The sequence below is a fragment of the Oncorhynchus clarkii genome, chromosome 28 (genome assembly GCF_045791955.1).
Source record: "Oncorhynchus clarkii lewisi isolate Uvic-CL-2024 chromosome 28, UVic_Ocla_1.0, whole genome shotgun sequence".
Lineage (NCBI taxonomy): Eukaryota > Metazoa > Chordata > Actinopteri > Salmoniformes > Salmonidae > Oncorhynchus > Oncorhynchus clarkii.
Genome location: NC_092174.1, coordinates 12,886,647 through 12,912,245, shown reverse-complemented (window position 1 = coordinate 12,912,245; position 25,599 = coordinate 12,886,647). Strand labels below are relative to the sequence as shown.

General features: G+C 43.4%; 1 protein-coding gene across 1 annotated transcript; it reads right to left on the bottom strand.

Moving 5' to 3' along the window:
* Window positions 1-1,895: 1,895 nt before the first annotated feature.
* Window positions 1,896-24,282, bottom strand: LOC139387041 (segment polarity protein dishevelled homolog DVL-3-like). Its single transcript, XM_071133013.1, has 15 exons — window positions 23,700-24,282; window positions 12,684-12,753; window positions 11,556-11,677; window positions 11,164-11,276; window positions 10,739-10,871; window positions 10,515-10,605; window positions 9,868-9,937; window positions 9,527-9,666; window positions 6,727-6,803; window positions 6,451-6,518; window positions 6,169-6,318; window positions 5,732-5,863; window positions 5,342-5,509; window positions 4,984-5,205; window positions 1,896-3,254 (listed from the first exon to the last, which is right to left on the bottom strand). Exons 1-15 carry the CDS (start codon window positions 23,858-23,860, stop codon window positions 2,875-2,877), a joined length of 2,097 nt encoding a protein of 698 aa, XP_070989114.1. The 5' UTR covers window positions 23,861-24,282; the 3' UTR covers window positions 1,896-2,874.
* Between the last annotated feature and the right edge of the window lie 1,317 nt (window positions 24,283-25,599).

Genomic DNA, 25,599 nt, shown 5'->3' with positions numbered 1-25,599 from the left:
TGCAAGAAAAATGAATGTTTATTACTCTACCATAAGCAGCCTCCAATGTCGTTTTAGAGAAATTGGAAGTATGCCTACCCGGCCTCAACCGCAGATCACGTGTAACCACGCCAGCTCATGACCTCAACATCTGGCTTCTTCACCTGCGGGGTCGTCTGAGACCAGCTGATGAAACTGGGTTTGCACAACCGAAGCGTTTCTTCACAAACTGTCAGAAACCGTCTCAGGGAAACTCATCTTCATGCTTGTCATCCTCACGAGGGTTTCGACCTGACTGCGGTTCAGGGTCGTAACCGACTTCAGTAGGCCAATGTTCACCTTCGATGGCCACTGGCACGCTGGAGAAGTGTGGTCTTCATGTGTGAATCCTGGTTTCAACTGTACGGGGCAGATGGCAGACAGCGTGTATGGCGTAGTGTGGGCGAGCGGTTTGCTGATGTCAATGTTGTGAACAGAGTGCCCAATGGTGGGGTTATGGTATGGGCAGACTTAAGCTACAACAACGAACACAACTGCATTTTATCACTGACAATTTGAATGCACAGAGATACCGTGACGAGATACAGTGAGCCCCACTGTCGTGCCATTCATCCGCCGCCACCACCTCTACATAATGCAAGGATCTGTACACAATTCCTGGAAGAAGTCCCAGTTCTTCCATGGCCTGCATACTCACCAGACATGTCACCCATTGAGCATGTTTGGAATACTCTGAGACCGCGTGTTCCAGTTACCACCAATATCCAGCAACTTTGCACAGTGGGACAACATTTACACAGGCCACAATCAACACTTTTTATCAACTATGTGAAGGTGATGTGTCGTGCTGCATGAGGCAAATTGAGGTCACACCAGATACTGACTAGTTCTTATACACGCCCCTACTTTTTTCTTCCTATTTTCCCTAAAGTATCTGTGACCAACAAATATTCCCAGTCATGTGAAATCCATAGATTAGGGCCTAATGAATTTATTTTCAATTGACTGATTTTCATTATACAATCTAAGTAAAATATGTGAAATTGTTGCATGTTACGTTTGTTTTTGTTCAGTGTACAATTTAAGAGTTTACTTCGATTGGATCCCCCTCATCTACTGTACGAACGCGCTACACAGCGATAAAAACGCAACAATCTCCAATTCAGACCCCCACTCAGTCTCCACCACTGCTTTGATCTCCCATCAGGTCAGAGAAAGCAGACAATGAAATGCCTCGCACTTCGGGAGGAGTTTATTTATTATTATGGACAACTCCTTCTCTATATGTTCCTAGACCACTGTCACGACTGACAAAAGTCATGGTCGAAACAAGGAAAAAGGCTAGTTTATGTAGGATTCCTGGCAATGTAAAAAGTTTGTATGTACGCATTCCTCTGTTTGTTAATAAAATAAAGATATGGTGGGTGGGTTTAAACTGAACTGGGAATGGGCAAACCGCACCCTGAAGATAAGCACATTGGTCATTTATTTTTGCCTACTGCAGCAGGATATCAACAAATATTTCATTTCCTGCACATTCAATTGTATCCCTACATAATGTAGGAATTCCACATCAGATTCATGTATGATGCACACCTACCAAATTAATCTCAAAATACTTCAAGTTATGCTCCCATATCATATTCCCCTCATAAAAAAGTGTCCTCAAATCTAGAGCTCTACAATTGGAAACTTTTTGATGATGCAGCAGGTCACCCAGTTCAAAGGAAGCTTGAACATACAAAAAATAATAGACATGGTCAGGTCAAGCCTACGCACACATCTGCAAGCTATATTGCCTTCACATTCCTTCTCAGACTGAAATTCCTTGCTTGTGCAAATAATGTCCCTACGCCCACCTGGAAAACTCCAGGTTTCTTGCGCGCACACACACACACAAAAACACAACAACCAACTTAAAGTCATAAAACTATATTTATAAATAAAAATACATTTTCTCAAGAGTAGTGCAGTGTTTCCCAAACTCAATCCTGGGGACCCCCAAGTGGTGCAGTGTTTTTTTTTTTGCCGTAGCACTACAAAGCTGATTCAAATGATCAAAGCTCCATGATACATTGATTATTTGAATCAGCTATGTACTGCTAGGGCAAAAAGCTAATTGTGCACCCTTCGGGGCCCCCAGGACCGAGTTTGGGAAACACTGGAGTAGTGTGAAAGAGTTGGTAAGAAAACTTAAGACGAAAATGTACTTTTAAATCAGTCTAAGCTGGAAGCTCATGTTAAGTGTTGAAAAAGAAACTACATGTATCGGCGACCAGCTATGATAAAAACATAAGAACAGAAAGGGCCTCAATTCTTTTGCACTACATTATTTAACTTTTCATTCTTTTTCATAGTCATACAAACAAACAAAAGTACATGTAAGGTTCAAAGGTTAGTGTTCATTTTCAAATTTTAGGTGAAAGGATGTATGGAGAGAGGAGTTTTTTTTATTTTTACTTTGTCTCTGGCGGACTAAGGTTGGGGAGGACAGGACGTGGAGCTGGAGAAAAGAACAAATGAAAAACATCCACGTAGAAAAGCGGCAAGTCATCCCCAGCTGTTCCCCAGGCCTCCCTCCCTGTCACGACCCAAGCACAACTCGTCTCACAGGGAGGAAACTGAGAAAAGGCGCTTTTATTCCATCTGCGAGGGTGGGGGTTCTTCACTGAAGAAAGTATAGCGAATCAGATACACCCTCAGGAGCACAAGAGCAAGAGGACATTTCCAGCAGGGTTGGGCTCAATTCCATTTCAATTCTGGCAATTCAAAAGGAAATGACATTGACCCCAACTGTGATTTTCTAGAGACTTCCTCCTCCTGTCTGTCCCCCTCAGCACTAAACAAAAAAATCCCTAACCACCATTATGTGGTGCGCCTATGACATAACCTGCATCACATGACGTCGACAAAGAACTCGCCGCGGTTGCCTACGGCCATGCGCAGGGACTGGCGGGAGCCGGTGAGCTCTGGGGGAGCGTTGGCCAGCTGTCGGCCTGGTGGGGCTCCTGGAGCAGCTGTGGCCAGGTGGGGGGGGTTAGGAGGCAGGCCTGGGGGGCCGTAGACCAAGCCAGGGCTGTAGGCCAGTGAGTGGGACGAGTGTGCGCTTCGATGGCTGTAGGAACTGCGGATGCTGCGCTCGCTAGGGGCCGCAGAGCGCTCGCTGGGGACCCGATGGCTCCTGATCTCTGATTCGCTGCCACTCCCACCCGACTTGTTGGAGCCCCCGGCACCGCCTCGGCCCTCGGTCTTACTGCAGTTGGAGCCGCTGCTCCCTGGAGACGGGAGCAAAACAAAGAAAGTGTGTTAGTATCCAACTACACTGCATAACCAAAAGTATGTGGACACCTGCTCGTCAGACATCTCATTCCAAAATCAAGGGCATTAATATAGAGTTGCCACCCCACATCCCCCCCCTTGATGTTATAACAGCCTTTACTCTTCTGGTAAGGCTTTCCACTAGATGGTGGAACATTGCTGCAAGACTTGCTTTCATTCAGCCACAAGAGCATTAGTAAGGAGATGTTGGGTGATGTTGTTGGGCGATTAGGCCTGGCTTGCAGTCGGCGTTCCAATTCATCCCAAAGGAGTTCGATGGGGTCGAGGTCAGGGCTCTGTGCAAGTTCTTCCACACCGATCTCAATAAACCATTTCTGTATGGACCTCGCTTGTGCACAGGGGCATTGTCATGCTGAAACAGGAAATGCTTTCCCCAAACTGTTGCCACAAAGTTGGAAGCACAGAATTGTCTAGAATGTCATTGTATGCTGTATCATTAAGATTTCCCTTCACTGGAACTAAGAGGCCTAGCCCCAACCATGAAAAAACAGCCCCAGACCATTATTCCTCCTCCACTTAACTTTACAGTTGGGACTATGCATTGGGGCAGGTAGTGTTCTCTTGGCACCCGCCACACCCAGATTTGTCTGTCGGACTGCGAAATGGTGAAGCGTGATTCATCACTCCAGAGAACGCGTTTCCACTGCTCCAATGGCGGCGAGCTTTACACCACTCCAGCCGAAGCTTGGCATGGCGCATGGTAATCTTAGGCTTGTGTGAGGCTGCTCGGCCATGGAAACACATTTCATGAAGTTCCTGACAAACATTTATTCTGCTGACATGGCATCCAGAGGCAGTTTGGAATGCTGTAGTGAGTGTTGCAACTGAGGACAGATTATTTTTACAAGCTACGCCCTTCAGCACTCGGCAGTCCCGTTCTGTGAGCTTGTGTGGCCTACCACTTCGCGCCTGAGCCATTGTTATGCCTAGACGTTTTCACTTCACAATAACAGCACTTACAGTTGACTGGGGAAGCTCTAGCAGGGCAGAAATTTGAAGAACTGACTTGTTGGAAAGGTAGCATACTATGACGGTGCCACATTGAAAGTCAGAGCTCTTCAGTAAGGCCATTCTACTGTCAATGTTTGTCTATGGAGATTGCATGGCTGTGTGCTCGATTTTATACACCCGTCAGCAACGGGTGTGGCTGAAATAGCCGAATACACTAATTTGAAGGGGTGTCCACACACACTAAAGTATTTATCCTTCATACATAACTGCAAGTGTTTTATGAATGACTGGGTGTATGTTCTGGCTTTGCTGCGTGCATTACTGTATAAGACATACATTAAAATTACATTATCTATTACTGCAATACTCCTGTCATTAATCTTATCAAGTTTTTCTATATCATCATTTTACACTGTGAGCTCTGTCAGGCATGCTAGTGCAGTGATGTAAGAAGCAGTGACTCCGTTTTGGGGTAGGCTCATGGGAGAGATTTATGATTTATGCCTGGGCAAACAGATTCATTGATATTTACTGGCCAACAAGTTAGAAAATATTTTTACGATAGTATTATGCTAGATTTTTTCGTTAAAAAAAAAATAATTTTATACTTTCTTTTTACAAAGTGGCCGTAGTGTTGGTTAATTCAAACTAGTTCCCCCTCTCTTAGTGTCTGGGTATGATTGAATACCGCTGGTGAGTCCCAGCTCTCCTCACCTTCGCTGTGTTGGCTGCCAGCACTGCCCGCCCCTACTCCTGGGAAGCCCTGTGGCAGGTCGTGTTGGGGCTGGGGGTTGTAGGGCTGGGCGATGGAAAACTGGTAGGGCAGGGACATGGGCCAGGGGGCAGCCCCAGGGTGGGGCAGAGGGGGCAGGGTGTCCTGGTCCGACGCCCCGCCGCTGGAGCCATCATGGTCGTGCAGAGAGAGGTGGGTCATGTCTGAGAGAGAGAGAAAGAGATCGAGTTATCATGAATATCAATGTTGCTGTTTTGTCTGCAAACACAGAAGGGATAGGGACTATGGCTTTTGTTTTCAAACCATGAAATACAATGAGGATCTAGTGAAAACGCTCACTGCCACAGAGGTCTCCGAAGGTGTAGTAGCATTGCTCAGAGAAGGTGATCTTGTTGACGGTGTGGCGGATGTAGCCGGCCTTGAGCAGGTTACTGGCGTACTTCCTTGCCTCCCGTCGGTCCGAGAATCCCTCCATGTGATGAAAGAGCCAGTCCACCACATCTGAGCCTTTGGATACAGAAACACAAAACATACGAGTCTAGACACAAAATACACATTCCATGGCAATTAACCCAAAAACTAGGTAGAAGAGACAAAGACAGGCATAAAATGGGGGCATTATAGAAAGACAACTAGACAAAAAGGAGAAAGTGAAAAACCAGAGGACAGGAAGACGGACGGTGAGAGAGAGGTAGAGCGAGACCGAGAGGAAAAGGAGAGTGAGCATACCTATGAAGGCGTTGGCGATGGTGATCTTCAGCCACATCCTGTCTCGCACCTCCAGGCCCGACTCCGGGGAAGCCATGGCCTTGGCGACAGTTGACATGTCACTGTGGATGGACAGGTGGAAATCGTCGAAGCCTGCGAGGAGCAAAATCGGGAGGTGGGTTACTGGGCTTAGCGAAGGTAGGTATCGTGGTTTACAGGTTTACAACGGGACAGTGCGGCAGTTTTGATAGGACGGAGTTCTTCCAGTATATGGCAATTTTGTGGGACTTTCAAATATTAGCTGAACTTGTGACAGACATTATATCATGTGCTCCGTCACATACTAGCCTGTCCTCAACTGTAGATTTCATGACACTATAAAGCAAGATTGAGAGTGTTTTAAATACAGTTTAACTGGGTCAGTTTTGACAGGGTGTGGACCCAGGTGTGGGACTCACGTTCGGTCTCGGGGACGGAGCTGCCGATGGAGGAGCTGGTGGAGGTGACCGTGCTCATCGATGGGCTCATGCCATAAGCAGGGTACACCCCCGTCATCGCCGCAGTGTGGGACACCCAGGCAGCAGGGTCAATGGGCCGGATTGGCTCACCTGTAGGGGGAGAAAAAAAACGGGGGGTTCGACGTAGTACATCGACTTCACGAAACACACACAATTTTTTTTTTTTTAAGTCTTACATTTGTGGGTGTGTTGTGAGAGGAAGCACGGCAGGTGAATACTCACTTCTTGGCAGAGCAAAGCAGCTCCGAGGGTTAGGGTCCCAGCACTTAGCCACAGTCAGAGTGATGGGGCTGTAAACAGAGTTTACACACACAGTTAACACAGAGCTGACAATGCTCACAATGCCATGTTTATACAGCTTAGGCAAAGTGGCAAAACTTGCACCTGTCTTTTTACAGATGAAATACAACACCAAAAGATAGTGAAAGCTAAAAATACAGGTTTAATAAGTCCTAAGACTTGTGATAACTTGAGTGTGTTTGTTGGTGTGTGACTCACCCTGGCTTGTGTACGATGTCTCTCAGCACTCGAACCGCGTCGTCGTTGTTCATGTTCTCAAAGTTGATGTCGTTCACCTGTTAGGAGGGCGGAGAGAGTCTCTCAGTCAATCTATGGCATTGTTCTGGGTAATTGTGGGCTGTTCTGGGTAATTGTGGGCTGTTCTGGGTGCTGAAATCAGTCGTTTTTGATAATAACGTCATTTTATGTGACGTCAGCGCTCCAGTCCGCCCACAGTAGTTGCCTGCTCAACTCCATCGTAAATCGTGGGGTCGAGTTTAGCCGGGCTAAAGTGGGTCGTATTCACTAGGGTTCACCATAGCAAAATGCTTCGAAACTGGAAACAAAAACAAGCATTTTCTTATTGGACATATTTCGGTAGATTCCTTTGCTTCAGTCGATTTTCTTCCATTTGGTGCTTCGTGAACACAACCCTGATTTCAACCGTTTGATCACCCTGCTGTTATGTCCAATGGGGGCCACTTAATTCACTCTGGTTTCAAGGCCGTGACAAAGAGTCCCAAACCCTCAAACAGCACAAAAACATCCTGTGGCGGACTGCAATAGCATCGAATAGTCCCCGCGATATGCAACTGTTCAGGGAAGTCAGGAACCAATACACGCAGTCAGTCAGGAAAGCAAAGGCCAGCTTCTTCAGGCAGAAATTTGCATCCTGTAGCTCTAACTCCAAAAAGTTCTGGGACACTGAAGTCCATGGAGAACAAGAGCACCTCCTCCCAGCTGCCCACTGCACTGAGGCTAGGTAACACGGTCACCACTGATAAATCCATGATTATCGAAAACTTCAACAAGCATTTCTCAACGGCTGGCCATGCCTTCCTCCTGGCTACCCCAACCTCGGCCAACAGCCCCCCCCCCCCCCCCCGCAGCTACTCGCCCAAGCCTCTCCAGGTTCTCCTTTACCCAAATCCAGATAGCAGATGTTCTGAAAGGGCTGCAAAACCTGAACCCGTACAAATCAGCTGGGCTTGACAATCTGGACCCTCTATTTCTGAAACTATCCGCCGCCATTGTCACAACCCCTATTACCAGCCTGTTCAACCTCTCTTTCATATCGTCTGAGATCCCCAAGGATTGGAAAGCTGCCGCAGTCATCCCCCTCTTCAAAGGGGGAGACACCCTGGACCCAAACTGTTACAGACCTATATCCATCCTGCCCTGCCTATCTAAGGTCTTCGAAAGCCAAGTCAACAAACAGGTCACTGACCATCTCGAATCCCACCGTACCTTCTCCGCTGTGCAATCTGGTTTCCGAGCCGGTCACAGGTGCACCTCAGCCTCAAGGTACTAAACGATATCATAACCGCCATCGATAAAAGACAGTACTGTGCAGCTGTCTTCATCGACCTTGCCAAGGCTTTCGACTCTGTCAATCACCATATTCTTATCGGCAGACTCAGTAGCCTCGGTTTTTCTGATCGGAGGGCATGCTGTCCGGTCCTCTGGCAGTCTCTATGGGGGTGCCACAGGGTTAAATTCTTGGGCCGACTCTTTTCTCTGTGTATATCAATGATTTTGCACTTGCTGCGGGCGATTCCCTGATCCCCCTCTACGCAGACGACACCATTCTGTTTACTTCCGGCCCGTCCTTGGACACTGTGCTATCTAACCTCCAAACGAGCTTAAATACCATACAACACTCCTTCCGTGGCCTCCAACTGCTCTTAAACGCTAGTAAACCAAATGCATGCTTTTCAACTGTTCCTGCCTGCACCCGCACACCCGACTAGCATCACCACCATGGATGGTTCCGACCTAGAATATGTGGACATCGCGAGAAGTACCTAGGTGTCTGGCTAGACTGTAAACTCTCCTTCCAGACTCATATCAAACATCTCCAATCTAAAATCAAATCTAGAGTCGGCTTTCTATTCCGCAACAAAGCCCCCTTCACTAACGCCGCCAAACTTACCCTAGTAAAACTGACTATCCTACCGATCCTCGACTTCGGCGATGTCATCTACAAAATAGCTTCCAACACTCTACTCAGCAAACTGGATGCAGTTTATCACAGTGCCATCCGTTTTGTTACTAAAGCACCTTATACCACCCAACACTGCGACCTGTATGCTCTAGTCGGCTGGCCCTCGCTACATATTCGTCGCCAGACCCACTGGCTCCAGGTCATCTACAAGTCCATGCTAGGTAAAGCTCCGCCTTATCTCAGTTCACTGGTCACGATGGCAACACCCACCCATAGCACGTGCTCCAGCAGGTGTATCTCACTGATCATCCCTAAAGCCAACACCTCATTTGGCCACCTTTCCTTCCAGTTCTCTGCTGCCTGTGACTGGAACGAATTGCAAAAATCGCTGAAGTTGGAGACTTATCTCCCTCACCAACTTCAAACATCTGCTATCTGAGCAGCTAACTGATCGCTGCAGCTGTACATAGTCCATCGGTAAATAGCCCACCCAATTTTACCTACCTCATCCCCATACTGTTTTTATTTATTTACTTTTCTGCTCTTTTGCACACCAATATCTCTACCTGTACATGAACATCTGATCATTTATCACTCCAGTGTTAATCTGCAAAATTGTAATTATTCGCCTACCTCCTCATGCCTTTTGCACACAATGTATATAGACTCTCTTTTTTTTCTACTGTGTTATTGACTTGTTAATTGTTTACTCCATGTGTAACTCTGTGTTGTCTGTTCACCCTGCTATGCTTTATCTTGGCCAGGTCGCAGTTGCAAATTAGATCTTGTTCTAAACTAGCTTACATGGTTAAATAAAGGTGAAAAAAAAAGAAAATAAAAAATATGAGCACGCACCTGCAGTAGCATGTCTCCAGGCTCAATGCGGCCGTCTGCAGCCACCGCCCCTCCCTTCATGATGGAGCCGATGTAGATGCCCCCGTCGCCCCTCTCGTTGCTCTGCCCCACGATGCTGATGCCCAGGAAGTTATACTTCTCTATAGAGGGGGGAGAGAGAGAGAGAGAGAGAGATACAGAGAGAGGAAGAGGGGCAGAGAGAGAGGGGCAGAGCGAGAGAGAAAGACAACGAAAAAGAATGAGTGGTCAGGAGGTCTATGTAAAGCTTTATTGCAAGTTATCAGGAAACAGAGACCGCAGAATAGAGGGAGCGAGAAAGACAGCCACAGAGAAATACTTACCCATGTTCAGAGTGACAGTGATGATGTTTAGTGACATGGTGGAGTCTGTGACGCTGCTGAATGATGACGACTAGAAAGAGGGAAAGGGGGGCGAGAGAGGTAAGAAAGTGTGTGTGGCACCGGACAACGTGACCGGGGAGACCTTAATTTACAGGTCATTTGAGAAATAGATACCCATAGACTTCCAGTCATTACGCTAACTTCATAGTGGACACGGAGCCATAGAAATGGTGTCCACGAGTTCATCTGACTCTGGGGAAGTCGATAAAAGGGCCTCGTTGCCAAAATCCCAAAGTATCCCTTTAACCACGTGACAATGATTTAAGAAATTAAAACATTGTTATTGAAATGAAACCGGTTCCACGGAAACGCGCATGTGAAAATCACAACTGGCACACAGATCGGTAGAAATCGTAGGATAAACTGCATGCTTCCCTAAACTTTAAAAACCACACGTGCCGCCTATGAAGTCTTTATAAAATATTTGCCTCCACGTTTCTATGGTCGGATTTTCAAGCAAGGGACGCACTGATAGCCTGCCTACAGTTGTTTTGTTCTCACGGTCAATTTGGCAGGCAACAATTATATTTATTGGCGTTTCATTTTATTTGGCCACGGAAACCCTGGCGTGTGTCTGCCCAGCTCACCCTTTCCATGTTGGATGTCTTGGGTTTCCGGCGGCGCCGGCGGTGTCGCCTCATAAGGCGAGAGGAGCTCTGTTCCGTGGAACTGCTGAACCTGGGGGACAAAGTTCAATAGGGTTACGGTAAGGAGAACCTGCGAGAACTAAAGGTATTAAGTCAAATATGCAGGAGGCAAGAAAGTGAAGGTTGGCGGAACGTTGCGTAATGGTTATCTAGGAAGTTCTCACCGGCTGGTGGCGTCGTCATCCTCAGAGTCGAAGCAGCTGGTGGACTCCAGCTCGCTGCTCATGAAGGACGAGCAGCTGTCGTATTGGCCCAGCTCCGCCCCTCGGCCCACCCTCGAGTAGCCATTCCTCCCACCTGCAGGGGGTGAGAGAGGAGGTGACAAGAGTTACACAGGGGAGGGGCTCACAGTCACAGCGCTATATGCCCAGTTCCTAATCAGCCTCTGGGAACTTCATGTAGTTTGGATAGGTATAAAGCGATGGTAATAGCTCCACATTGCCCCTTGTTAGTCTGGGTGGAATATGGCTGTACAGCTCATACACCTATCCAACAACTAGGCTAGATCCTGTGTCAGGCAGGGAACTGGACAGTATAGTTGAGAAATTCTGAGTGAGAGGAACTGGAGGGCCGCCGACTGCTCTCTGACCATGCTCGCGAGTGTGTTTCCGGCGCGGTCGCTCCCTCGCTCTTCTCTGGGACACCATCGAGCCCGTCTCCGTCTCGTTGTCCAACGAGTCTCGTCCACCTGTGGCCTTCCCGCTGCAGTGAGAAATGGAGAGGGGGAGGAAAAAAGGGGGGGGGTCACAGAGATCATTATTTCCACATTGAGAAAATGTTGTTGTGCTCAGTGTTGTCATGGTTATTCAGCAGATATTAGAAGCACAATGGAGATTATTCATCAAGACTAAGCCTATAAAGACATTCGGAGACAAACCCACTTACTCACACGCACATCTCTCACACATAGCCAAACAGAAATGCAAACAAATTCAAAATGTGTGCGCACAGCTAAACACACACAACCTAGAGAGAACTGACTGATAAGAGGGGGGTCTGGACTCCCCGATGCCCCCAGTCCTCTCCAGGGGGGGTGGCGGCAACTCGGACAAACTCTCGACCACAGAGCCACCATCTGAGTGAGCACCGTCCCCCGACACCAGCTGAGGACACAGAGGTAGACAGACCAACTTTGAGACCCTAAGAATCACACATCCTCAATCTAAGAATCATTCAAATTTGATTTACATGCACTATGCAGCTTTTTTTTTTTTTTTTTACAAATACATTTTACAGCAAGCCAGGTCTGTAACCTAGGTGACAGAGAGACACACTGGATACCAAACATTTCACTAGAACTTCACTAGCTTGATCAGATAGGCAGAGACAGAGGCAAGGCCAATCACACATCCAGACAGATTTTTGTTCTACCTCATGTTCTTTTCAGCACTACATTGATGTCGATTACTAAACTGTTGGATATAGAGCTTGCCAGAAAGGCATTTCACTGCACTTGTGCACGTGACATTAAAACTGAGATAAACGTACAGAAACATGAACAGAGACGACTGTCCTTTCCTGACCACGCACTGTACGGAATAAAGCCAATAACTAGGGCCCAAAGATTTCAATAGTTATAGTAACAAGGTTGGCCTCCCCCCTCACGAACCATTTCCTTCTTAAACAAACCCCTCCTTCATTTCGCCGCTCTGTGACTTGTGATTCAATCTCCTCATTAGGCGCAGTGAAGCCCTTTATTTTGGAGTGATGTCTACGATCCTGTGATTTCAGTTTCTCTTAATCAGATCTCAAAACGGAGAAACCGAGTATAAAGAGGAGGCAGAGCAAAGAACCAGATGGCTCAGTCATAGAGAGATTGGAATCATTGGTCCGTGTGTGAGATGAGAAATGTAGGAGTTTTACAAAGACATAAATAACTAGTGTATTTGGAAGGGAGTTAGAAAGATTGACGAGATACAGAATGCGTGAGAGAAAGTGTGTGCGTGTCACTGTTATTCCTAACATCATTATGTAGTAATGATATTATCAGACAGATGGGCGGGGCTTCTCTCTAGGGACAGAATGCTGTTTGGGGTCAATAGCATCCCCAACAGATGGTTGTCATTGACAAACACTTAAGACAAAGATGAAGTGGGTGCGCACGCTTACCCAAGATACCACACGGCCATTAAAACAAGGTAGTTTGGCATTGTCATCAGATATCTCTTCTTTCACTACCCTGCAAGGGAAAGAGAGAACAACATTGACTCACCATGTGTACACAAATGCTGGTAAGGAATGCAAAAACACTTAAAAATACAAATACTCCTGGTCCCAACAATAGGAAAACAGTCTAAAATCCCTGCTTTGGACCAATACCACAAAGACATTCTAATAATTAGTCTGATGGTAAAAACTATATTGGTCTAACGCTTCCAGCTTCTGCACTCTCATTTGTTACATTACTGTGCTAGGTAGTTAAGTTACCACACTGAACAAAAAATATAAAACGCAACGTGAAGTGTTGGTCCCATGTTTCATGAGCTGAAATAAAAGATCCCAGAAATGTTCCATACGCACAAACTGTGCACAAATTTGTTTACATCCCTGTTAGTTCTCCATTGCGAAGACATGCCACACCTGTCAGGTGGATGGACTATCAAGAAGCTGATTAAACAGCAGGATCATTACACAGGTGGACCTTGTGCTGGGTACAATAAAAAGCAACTAAAACGTGCAATGCCACAGATGTCTCAAGTTTTGATGGAGCATGCAATTGGCATGCAGACCGCAGGAATGTCGACCAGAGCAGTTGCCAGAGAATTGAATGTTCACTTCTCTACCATAAGCCGCCGCCAAAGTCTTGAGAATTTGGAAGTACGTCCAACCGGCCTCGCGACTGCAGACCACGTGTAACCACACCAGCCCAGGACCTCCACATCCGGTTTCTTCACCTGCGGGATGGTCTGAGATCAGCCACCCAGACAGCTGATGATACTATGGGTTTGCACATCCGAAGAATTGACCTGACTTCAGTGGGCAAATGTTCACATTCGATGGCCAATGGCACTCTGGAGAAGTGCACTTCACGGATTCATTTGGGATTCAATTGTACTGGGCAATTGGCAGACAGCGTACGGCGTTGTGTAGGCGAGCGGCTTGCTGATGTTAAAGTTGTGAACAGAGTGCCCCATGGTGGTGGTGGGGTTGTGTTATGGGCAGCCATAAGCTACGAACACAATTGCATTTTATTGATGGCAATATGAAAGCACAGAGATACAGTGACGAGATCCTGAGGACCATCGTCGTGCCATTCATCCACCACCATCACCTCATGTTTCAGCATAATGCAAGACCGCATGTCACAAGGTTCTGTACACAATTCCCAGAAGCTGAAAATGTCCCAATTCTTCCATGGCCTTCATACTTACCAGACATGTCACCCATTGGGCATATTTGGTATCCTATGGATCGACGTGTACGACAGTATGTTACAGTTTCCACCAATATCAAGCAAGTTCGCACAGCCATTGAAGAGGAGTGGGACTACATTCCATGATCAACTCTATGCTAAGGAGATATGTCATGCTGCATGAGAAAAATGGTGGTCACAGGTACTGACTGGCTTTCTGGTTCTGATCCACGCCCCTACCTTTAAATAAAAATAAAAAAAAGGCATATGTGACCAACAGATACATATCTGTATTCCCAGTCACATGAAATCCATAGATTTGGGCCTAATTTATTTATTTCAATTGACCAATTACCTTATTGGAACTGACACTCAGTAAATTCTTTGAAATTGTTGCGTATACATTTTTGTTCAACACAAAACAAACAAACCTGCAGTCTCAAATTCCAATCTAACACAATGTCAATAGTTCTTCAGTGCAATTTGCAGACCGGTTTGAAATCAAATACAGTTTCAAAGGTTTGGACACACCTACTCATTCAAGGGTTTTTATTTTTTACTCTATTGTAGAATAATAGTGAAGACATCAAAACTAAGAAATAACACACAATGGAATCATGTAGTAACCCCCCAAAAAAGTGTTAAACAAACCAAAATATATTTTATATTTGAGAATCTTCAAAGTAGCTACCCTTGATGACAGCTTCGCACAATCTTGGCATTCTCTCAACCAGCTTCATGAGGTAGTCACCTGGAATGCATTTCAATTAACAGGTGAGCCTTCTTAAAATGTTCATTTGTGGAATTTCTTTCCTACATCATGTGTTTGAGCCAACGTTGTGACTAGGTGGGGGGTTATACAGAAGAGCCCTGTTTGACAGTCCATCATTACTTTAAGACATGAAGATCAGTCAATATGGAACATTTCAAGAACTTTGAAAGTTTATTCAAGTGCCAGTTGCAAAAACCAAGCGCTATGATGAAACTGGAAAAGAAGACCCAGAGTTACATTAGAGTTAACTGCACCTCAGATTGCAGGCTAAATAAATGCTTCAGAGTTCAAGTAACAGACATCTCAACATCAACCGTTCAGAGGAGACTGCGTGAATCAGGCCTTCATGGTCGAATTGCTAAAGAGAAACCACTACTAAAAGGACACCAATAAGAAGACACTTGCCAAGAAACACAAGCAATGGACATTAGACCGGTAGAAATCTGTCCTTCGGTCTGATGAGTCCAAATGTGCGATTTTTGGTTCCAACCGCAGTGTCTTTGTGAGACGCAGAGTAGGTGAACGGATGATATCTGCATGTGTGGTTCCCAACACGAAGCATGGGGAGGTGGTGTGATGGTGCTTTGCATGTGATTTATTTAGAATTCAAGGCACACTTAACCAGCATGGCTACCACAGCATTCTGCAGTGATACACCATCCCATCTGGTTTGTGCCTAGTGGGACTATCATTTGCTTTTCAACAAGACAATGACCCAAAACAAACATATTTGACCAAGAAGGAGAGTGATGGCGTGCTGCATCAGATGACCTCCACAATCAACCAACCTCAACCCAATTGAGATGGGTTGGGATTACTTGGACCGCAGAGTGAAGGAAAAGCAGGCCACAAGTGCTCAGCATATGTGGGAACTCCTTCAAGACTGTTGGAAAAGCATTCCTCATGAAACTGGTTGAGAGAATGCCAAGAGTGTGCAAAGCTGTCATCAAGGGAAAGGGTGGCTACTTTGAAGAATCAAAAATATATTTAGATTTGTTTAACACTTTTTGTTACTACATGATTCCATGTGTCATTTCATAGTTTTGATGTCTTCACAAAAATGTAGAAAATAGTACAAATAAAAGTAAAACCCTGAAATGAGTAGGTGTATCCAAACTTGTCACCGGTACTGTATATGAACCTCTCAATCCTGACCCTCAGAGGAGTTGGAATTCTACCAGGAGCTCAATCTGGCAAAATACTTTGTATTTCTCCACTGTCTTGCTAGACAGCTAGGCATAAAGGCGTCAGCAAGCTGCAGTTAGGCTTGCGCCTAACCATACTCAGACAGGCAAAACAAATGAGTGTGCTCGCATATTCCCTTAAAAAGAGTTTCGCCTGAAAAACAAAAAAATGGCAATAGTATCGTTTGCCAATTTTGAAACACTTCCCCAAGAGTCAGAATAAAATTGAAGATGACTGAAGAAATCTTAGTCGCGCAATTTTACATCTAACGAAGGTGTGGCGCAGTATTTCTCAAGTCAAAAAAATATGTGCATATGCGATTTGTCTCTCGTTGAATGACAACAAACCCTTAATTGAATAATCCCTACTGTTGACCAATCACCGGAGCTACGACTTCGACCGACATTGGGCTTGCCACGATAAAAAAATGTGCGCACAAAACAAAAAAACCTTGCCGAACACCAAAAACAAACAAAATATCTCTAAATGTTTCAGCTAGGAAGCATGCGGAAGCCTTAAGCCATTCTCCAAAACACACCATTCAAGTGTTTCACTTCACTAAAATGGTCAACACTGAGAAACTATTTCTGACATGGCTCTGATACATAGTCTTCCATATTTTAAAACCCCCAACTTTATCCAAAGCACATTCCTGATGTTAAAGTGATAGTTCACTCAAAAATCTAAGTGAAGACATTTCCTGTGATAGGATGGGAGATGGACTCATTTTGAGACTAGAGGTTCCTTTCCCATTTCAGACATGTTTCAGGCGTAAGGGCTGGCTTGTAAACCAGCCAGTGAAAAACATGGCATTCCAGAGTAAGTGACCAACCATTGGGTCCAACCAGTCTGCATTCCATTTTGACAACAACAGAAAGAAAGAGGAGACGATTATTTTGGTCCTTTCTCCCTTAATGCATGTGTCAAACAAGTTTAAACTTGGACAAAGTGTCGATACCATATGCCGGTTTTCAACGTATTGGACAGCTATGAAGAAGCAAGAAGCTGAAAAGTTACAACTGTTTCATTAGAACTACAACTCCCACCAGCTGCATAATGCATGTCTCACTTTCGACAGCTTGCCGGGCTACACATTTATTTAAAAAAATACATTTATTTTTATTTTTTAAGGCCACAGCATAATCTAATATAATACACTGTCCTGTGAGTTAACTCGGGCAGGTACGCTTGAGCATGCTAACAAGGCTGCAGGAGTTGTGGTTGAAAATATACTTTTCTAACTTTCACAAATATTTCTAAAGTGTTTCCCCTATATTCACGCTGCTTCGAAATCGTTGCAACCACTCAAAAAAAACTGATTAAAAAAAACTGATATAAAAGTATGTCAAACTGCCTGGAAGCAACGTCAGCACAATAACTGTTCGTCGGGATCCTCATGAAATGGGTTTCCAAGACCAAGCAGCTGTATACAAACCTAAGATCACCATGCACAATGCCAAGCTTCGGCTGGAGTGGCGTAAAGCTCGCCGCCATTGGACTCGGGAGCAGTGGAAACTTGTTCTCTGGAGTGATGAATCACGCTTCACCATCTGGCAGTACAACGGATGAATCTGGATTATGCAGATGCCAGGAGAACGTTACCTGCCCGAATGCATAGTGCCAACTGTGAAGTTTGGTGGAGGAGGAATATTGGTCTGGGGCTGTTTTTTCATGGTTTGGGTTAGGCCCATTAGTTCAAGTGAAGGGAAATCTCCACGCTACAGCATACAATGACTTCCCAGACGATTCTGTGCTTCCAACTTTGTGGCAACAGTTTGGGGAAAGCCCTTTCCTGTTTCAGCATGACAATGCCCCTGTGCACAAAGCGAGGTCCATACAGAACTGGCTTGTCGAGATCGGTGTGGAAGAACTCGACTGGCCTGCACAGAGCCATGGCCTCAACCCCTTCGAACAACCAATCACCTTAACCACCCGTCAAACCACTGCATTCCACAATAAAAACCTCATACCAACGGTCAAGCATGGTGGTGGTAGTGTGATGGTTTGGGGATGCTTTGCTGATGACTTGCCTTAAGAGAAGGAACCAATAATTCTGCTCTCCATCAGAGAATTATACATGAGAATGTCATGCCATCCATCCGTGAGCTGAAACGCAGCCGGGTCATGCAGCAAGACAATGATCCAAAACACACAATCAAGTCTACATGAAAATGGTTAAAAAGCAATGAACTTGACATTTTGGAATGGCCTTGTCAAAGTCCAGATCTAATCCCAATTGAGATGTGGCAGGACTTGAAATGAGCAGTTCATGCTTGAAAACCCGCAAATGTCGCTGAGTTAAAGCAGTTCTGCATGCAAGAGTGGGCCAGAACCACCCCACAGAGATGTGAGAGACTGATCAACAACAGCATTTGGTTGCAGTCATTACAGCTAAAAGGTGGCAAACCCAGTTATTGAGTGTAAGGGGGCAATTTATTTTCCGCAAAGGAGAATTGGGTGTTGCATAAATTTGTTAATTAAATAAATAAAATATGTACTTTTTTTTGTTATTAGTAAACTCATGTTCCCTTTATATAAATATTAGGTTTTGGTTGAAGATCTGATAACATTCAGTATCAAAAATATGCAATATATCAAAAAACAGATACGGTACCTCTAGCTTAAATCGCTGGATTTTTGATAGGCATTTTATATTATGTTACTTAGATTGACGCACCGGTGAGTCAATCGCCTCTAGGGAGTAAATCAGCAACATTTTGCCACTGCAAAGAGGACCAAGAGGTCAGCCTCTAAAATGTCAGTTGGAAACAGAGCCATTGTCCCCACCCCCCCTTCTGCCCTCAGAACAGCCTCAATTCGTCAGGGCATGGACTCTACAAAGTGTCGTAAGAGTTCCACAGGGATGCTGGCACATGCTGACTCCAATGCTTCCCACAGCTGTGTCAAGTTGGCTGGTTATCCTTTGTGTGACAGACCATTCTTGATACACACAGGAAACCGTTGAGCATGAAAAACCCAGCAGCGTTGCAGTTCTTTAGACAAACCGGTGCTGGCATCTACTACCATACCCCATTCAAAAGGCACTTAAATCTTTTGTCTTGCCCATTCACCCTCACTCTGAATGACACACATGCACAATCAACGTCTCAATTAAAAGGCTTAAAAATGCTGATTTGTATTGAAGCAACAAAAAAAAGCATGACTTTCAATATAAAACGCGACCCTTGTCAATAGACAGCTCCCGCTTTCTCACGTTGTGCTATTTACAAACAAACACTTGACTGGCTCAACTGTTCTGGAGAACTAAGGTCATCTTTATTATGTAATTAATGTGACAGGTGAAATGAACAACGCAATCTGCTTTTATCTCCTAACGTATTACACAAGTTGACTGCAGGAATTTACTTCAAAAGTATCAACAAGTATTAATTTATTAAAAAACTTCAAAGAAATTGTTAACGATGTTGGGGAAAAAAACATCCAGTGGCTATACCCCGGTATAGGGTATATACAGTATACCACCCAGGTCTATTAGCAGTGTTCCTAATATTTTGTACACTCAGTATTTACAGTGGCTTGGCTTTTTTCCTATTTTGTTGCCTTACAACCTGGAATTAAAATGGATTTTTGGGGGGTTTGTATAATTTGATTTACACAACATGCCTACCACTTTGAAGATGTAAAATATTTTTTACTGTGAAACAAGAAATAAGACAAAAAAAAACCCAGAAAGCTTGAGCATGAATAACTATTCACCCTCCCAAAGTCAATACTTTGTAGAGCCACATTTTGCAGCAATTACAGCTGCAAGTCTCTTGGGGTCTCTCTATAAGCTTGGCACATCTAGCCACTGGGATTTTTGCCCATTCTTCAAAGCAAAAGCTCCTTCAAGTTGGATGGGTTCCGCTGGTGTACAGCAATCTAAGTCAAACCACAGATTCTCAATTGGATTGAGGTCTGGGCTTTGACTAGGCCATTCCAAGACATTTAAATGTTTCCCCTTAAACCACTCGAGTGTTGCTTTAGTAGTATGCTTAGGGTCATTGTCCTGCTGGAAGGCGAATCTCTGTCCCAGTCTCAAATCTCTTGAAGACTGAAACAGGTGTCTCAAGAATTTCCCTGTATTTAGCGCCATCCATCATTCCTTCAATTCTGACCAGTTTCCCAGTCCCTGTCAATGAAAAACATCCCCACAGCATGATGCTGCCACCACTATTCTTCATGGGATGGTGTTCTCGGGGTGATGAGGTGTTGGTTTTGCGCCAGACATAACGTTTTCCTTGATGGCCAAAAAGCTTAATTTTAGTCTCTCACATGCCCTTTGGTGAACACCAAATGTGTTTGCTTATTTTTTTTTTTAAAGTAATGGCTTTTTTCTGGCCACTCTTCTGTAAAGACCAGTGTGGAGTGTATGGCTTAAAGTGATCCTATGGACAGATACTCCAATCTCAGCTGTGGAGCTTTGCAGCTCCTTCAGGGTTATCTTTGGTCTCTTTGTTGCCTCTCTGATTAATGCCCTCCTTGCCTGGTCTGTGAATTTTGGTGGGCGGCCCTCTCTTGGAAGGTTTGTTGTGGTGCCATGTTCTTTGAATTTTTTAATAACGTATTTAATGGTGCTCCATAGGATGTTCAAAGTTTCTGATATTTTATAACCCAACCCTGATCTGTACTTCTCCACAAATTTGTGCCTGACCTGTTTGGAGAGCTCCTTGGTCTTCATGGTGCCCCTTGCTTGGTGATGTTGCAGACTCTGGGGCCTTTCAGAACAGGTATACACTGAGATCAAGTGAAACTTAAATGAAGTCCACCTGTGTGCAATCTACTTATGTGACTTCTGAAAGTAATTGGTTGCACCAGATCTTATTTAGGGGCTTCATAGCAAAGGGGGTGAATACATATCCACGCACCACTCTGATGAAGCAAGCTAAATGACACATTGTTTGCTTAGCTAACTGGCTACATTTCAAATGGATGAGCTAATGTTACACTCAATTATATGAAATTACATGATCAATTTATGTTTGATGATCATGAAAAACATGCAGTTACTTGCTAATCTGAAAAGTTGTGTAGCTAGTTCTAACTACCCCTTGATCATGACTCAGTTCCATTACACATAAGAGTCATAGGACGATGGAGTCTTTATTACTGGGAGTTCTGTTAAGAGCCCCGACACTCAGTCTGAACATTAACACACATCGCTTGCGATATGGACCTTATCTTTCATATCAGTGAGAAATTATTATCAAAAAACATGAAATTGATACACACCTTTATAGGGTTAAGACAGTGTATTTTGCATTTGCGAAAGAATTTAGATGTATTTTTCTAGAACTGTATCGCATTGAGAATCATTCACATTTAAAATGTAACCCTCTGCACCGTAGAGTACGGTTACATTAATATTGTGGATAGTTAGATTAAAACATGTACATGCTTTGCAAGAAGAACAATTTCCATAATAATCCTGTTTACACGGACAGATCTGAAATCAGACGGGATGGCACTCTGATAAATGAAGAAAAATCACCAATCATAATAAATGTTTTACCACAGCAACCATGTTGTTTTTGGGAAGCATATTTGATTCAGAGTTCAGACATATAGCTTGCATGTGAAAACTACTTCTAAAACACACAGATTAAGTTGTTTCGAACTTACTTCACTCGCGCTAAAGAGGGAGGCTCACTCGGTGGGTGCTAGCACATGCACAGATCAAATACACAGCTGGAACTCCGATTAAGGCGTTTACACTTCTTCATAATTTGAAAGATTGCTCAGAAAACCAGGTATTTTAATCAACGTATGCTTACTTAGATTTTGAACTTACGCCGATTAGCCCTTTAGAGTTGATGTCCGGGCCCCCGTGCAAATATAATTAGCATAATAATAAAATCTGTCCATTTAAGCTAGAGATCGTTTTTTTTGCTTTGAAAGGGTCTCAATTCACCACATCCGCCGATGTCACACTTCCGCATCTGTGGTGAAAGGTCAGAGTTAGAGCTGTGTTTGTCAGACCATGAGACATCCCGAAAATCAGTCTTCCAACAAAATCTGTAGCGTCCAAAATGGTTTGGCCTACCCCTCTATGGAAAAATGTGACTCTCACGAACACCATGGTGTTTTCCGTTTTGCTCTACGACCCCCACACGCATCTTGGGACTCGTTTGAAGCCGGTACAGCCAATCTGCCAACTGCTGTCTGTAGAGTCCGAAAAGTTTGGGCTACACACTAATGGAACACACCCTCTGTGGAGTTTTGTTCTAGGAAACCCATGGGCCTCACAAGACTCATCTGAAGGTCCCCTGGTATTAGTTGAAAAAAATGAACGGAAGTATATATGGAGACTGTTTAGTGCAAAAAGTAAGGGGTTAAATACATGTTAAAAAAAATGTTTTAATTCATAATGTTTCCTGATTTTTATTTTATCTCTCAGATAGATATAGGACAGACACTTCAGAACAAACTTCCTTTCGATTTCTAGGGGGGGGGGGGGGGGGGGGGGGGGTATCTGTTCCATGTAGCAAATCTGTTATTCAATGCTTTTGTTTGTGCTAATTGCAGTAAGGTCAAATAAAGGTTATCAAATACATTTTTATATATTTTTTTATTATACTTCAAGGGGTCTTAAAATTCGAAATCAAATAGCTAAATGATACTTGGTATGACCTTAAAACAATTCCATATACCTTAGTAGAACCACCCTTCCCTTAGACTGCAATGGGTTTAAAAATAAGCAGAGTAAGATGTTTACATGACTATTGCATAATCTGCCTACTGCCATAATCAGTTTAATATTGGATTATTACTGTGCATGTAAACATACTCATTGTGATGTTTTATTTATTAACTAACTATGTAAGAACTATGTGCAGGTGTTTAAGTTGCTCACATCAGTAAATTGAAAATATGCACCTTTTCTTGCAAAAAAACGATGCAATGTTTTGGTTGCTTGTAAGTGCTTATTTATACTTTTTTTTAAGTACATACAGGCCTTAAAGGCAGTAAATTATGATAGTTGCTGGTGTATTTGTTGAGTAAAGAATGTATTTTGACATAATGCTTGCAGAGCTGGTGAATGGTAGCTTGAATTGTAGTTTTCTGGGCAGAGAGGATATCATCATATTCATCATCTCCTTTGTCCCATACTGGTTTCAAGATTATTGGGAATTTTGACTGTGTATGGCTGTAACGATTATGGAATTTTGGGTAACATTAATTGTCATGCAAATAGCCACGGTTATTGTCAAATGTATAATTTTTATTCCAAAATATTTTGAGCTTGTTGTAATGCATCTTTTAAAAATACAACACAGCTTTAACGACAGCTCGAAAAGTAATGTTTTTGACCGCTGGGAACTTTTGGAAATTACTTTAACGTTAGTTTCTCCTTGCCTGCAGTTCTACTCCTAAAATGATGTACAGTAAAATAAGTAACTGCTATTGGGTAAATTATATTTACTTGAAAATTACGTTAAATCCACCCCGTACTAAAATAAATGTATTAAAACGTTTACATTATTTTTGTCATGGCTATTACCCATAATTGTCGGTTACACGATTATGTATTAACGTTAATTCTGCCAGACCTAACTTTGGCTGTTGTAACGTCAGCTAACTTACGTTAGTCACAAGCAAAAAATAAATAGAACAGAGAGACGAATAATGCTAAACAAAGGAATAAAACTCAAGCCATGATCATTCATGATGAGAAACATTGAGACGTTGGTTAGTTGGCTATAGTAACAGTTTTGAAAAAGATTATGATTATTTCATCTGTGGTTTAGACTGAAAGTATAGCTAGTTACATACAGTAGTTAACTACCATAATACGCTGCTTGCTAATAATGCTCACCCAAAATCGTCATCCATAGATTTGAAGAAGAACTTGTAGTTGGGTTTCTTCAGAACATTTTTGAAGTCCGCAAGTGTGACCCTGTCAGCGGGCACTGCCAATTTGACCAGGTAGGGTGTTTCCTGGTCGTCGAGGTGATATATGACTTTGGTCTCCCCCATTGTGGGCTGCTGGGGCGAGGCAGGCAGGGTACATCAAGCCGCGGGCCTGGATGGCTCCCTCTCGGGCCCCGGCTCCCCGTGGTGCTGATTCCCCCGGCTTTCTGGCTAGCCAGCAAGCTAGCTTCCAGTTGTTCTTTTGAATCCTGTTAGCTAGCTAGCTATTCAGAAGCACCTTGCTCCACAAAGGTCCAGCCAGGCGACGACTGATTAGCTATGTACCCTGATATTATTTTTTACCAATTTGAAAAGGAGCCAAATTCGTGTAACTACTTTCAAATCTTGGCTAAATGTGAATTTACGCAGTCGTTTTTCGAGCTAGCTTGCAGTTATTTTGTTGAATACACACGAAGAATCCTTCCTCCCGAGTTCAGAATGCAGTCTACAAAAACAAACACCAACCCAAACCCAAAAGTTCTCCCTCTATCGGAGAGGAGGGGAGAAAAATAATCGACTTGGTTTAATTAAAGGGAAATTGCGCCACGTTTGAACCTTCTATTCATAATCTCCAGCACTAAACCAGTCTACATTGCGAAAACAGCGCGTTTTTATGATCTGTGGTTAAAAATATAAGGTCCTAAAGTGCTTATCTGTGACATCACAGGGTAGGATTAAAAGTAAAAAAGTTTTTAAAAAACAGGGATTTTCAAAATATGCAAGGAGTTTCTAGCCCAAAGGAATGTATTTTCTTGCTCCCCATTGTTAATCTTAGTTATATTTTTCTACAAAATGTAGAAATGCACAATTTTCACATTATGTTGACATTCCAGTGGAGGCTTCTCAGATGAGAAAGGGGAGGACTATGCTAAATATATTCAAGTCACCAAATAATAATAATTCAAGTCACCAAATAATTGATTAAAACACACTGTTATGAACGTCTACAGTAGCCTCAGCAGCACTCTGTAGGGTAGCGTCACCCTTACAAAAATGTACCATGGTAGAATTATTATTTTTTTTTTAAACATGTTTTTTTGGGTCAACTACCATGGCAGCTACCATGGCAGGAAAATGGAATGTTAGTACAATGAAAAAACTACCATGGTACTGTTTTTTTTGGTCACTACAATGGTGCAAATACCATGGTATTTTCCTGCCATTGTAGTGACCAAAAAAAAACATTTGTTTCATTGTACTAGCTACCATGGTACACAAATCAAATATAAAGTGGTGGAAAAAGTACCCAATTGTCATACTTGAGTAAAAGTAAAGATACCTTAATAGAAAATGACTAAAAAGTGAAAGTAAAAGTGAAAGTCACCCAGTAAAATACTACTTGAGTAAAAGTCTAAAAGTATTTGGTTTTAAATATACTTAAGTATCAAAAGTAAATGTAATTGCTAAAATATACTTAAGTATCAAATGTAAAAGTATAAATAATTTAAAATTCCTTATATAAAGCAAACTAGATGGCATCATTTTCTTGTATTTTTTTTATTTTTACGGATAACCAGGGGCATGCTCCAACAATCAGACATCATTTACGAACAAAGTATCTGTTTAGTGAGTCTGCCAGATAGAGATAACCAGGGATGTACTCTTGATAAATGTGTGAATTAGGCAAGTTTCCTGTCCTGCTAAGCACTCAAAATTCATGAGTACTTTTAAGTGTAAGGGAAAATGTATGGAGTAAAAAGTACATGATTTTCTTTAGGAATGTTGTGAAGTAAAAGTTAAAGTTAAAAAATATTAATAGTAAAGTACAGATACCCAAAAAACACTACTAAAGTAGTACTTTCAAG

Bases quoted from the DNA above. Each gene is read 5' to 3' on its own strand.
- LOC139387041 (XM_071133013.1), bottom strand. From the start codon at position 23,860: ATGGGGGAGACCAAAGTCATATATCACCTCGACGACCAGGAAACACCC. The intron at 10,606-10,738 runs GTGAGAACTTCC...TTTGTCCCCCAG, and splicing joins GATGACGACGCCACCAGCCG to GTTCAGCAGTTCCACGGAAC. The intron at 5,206-5,341 runs GTGAGCGTTTTC...TCTCTCTCTCAG, and splicing joins CTTCGGAGACCTCTGTGGCA to ACATGACCCACCTCTCTCTG.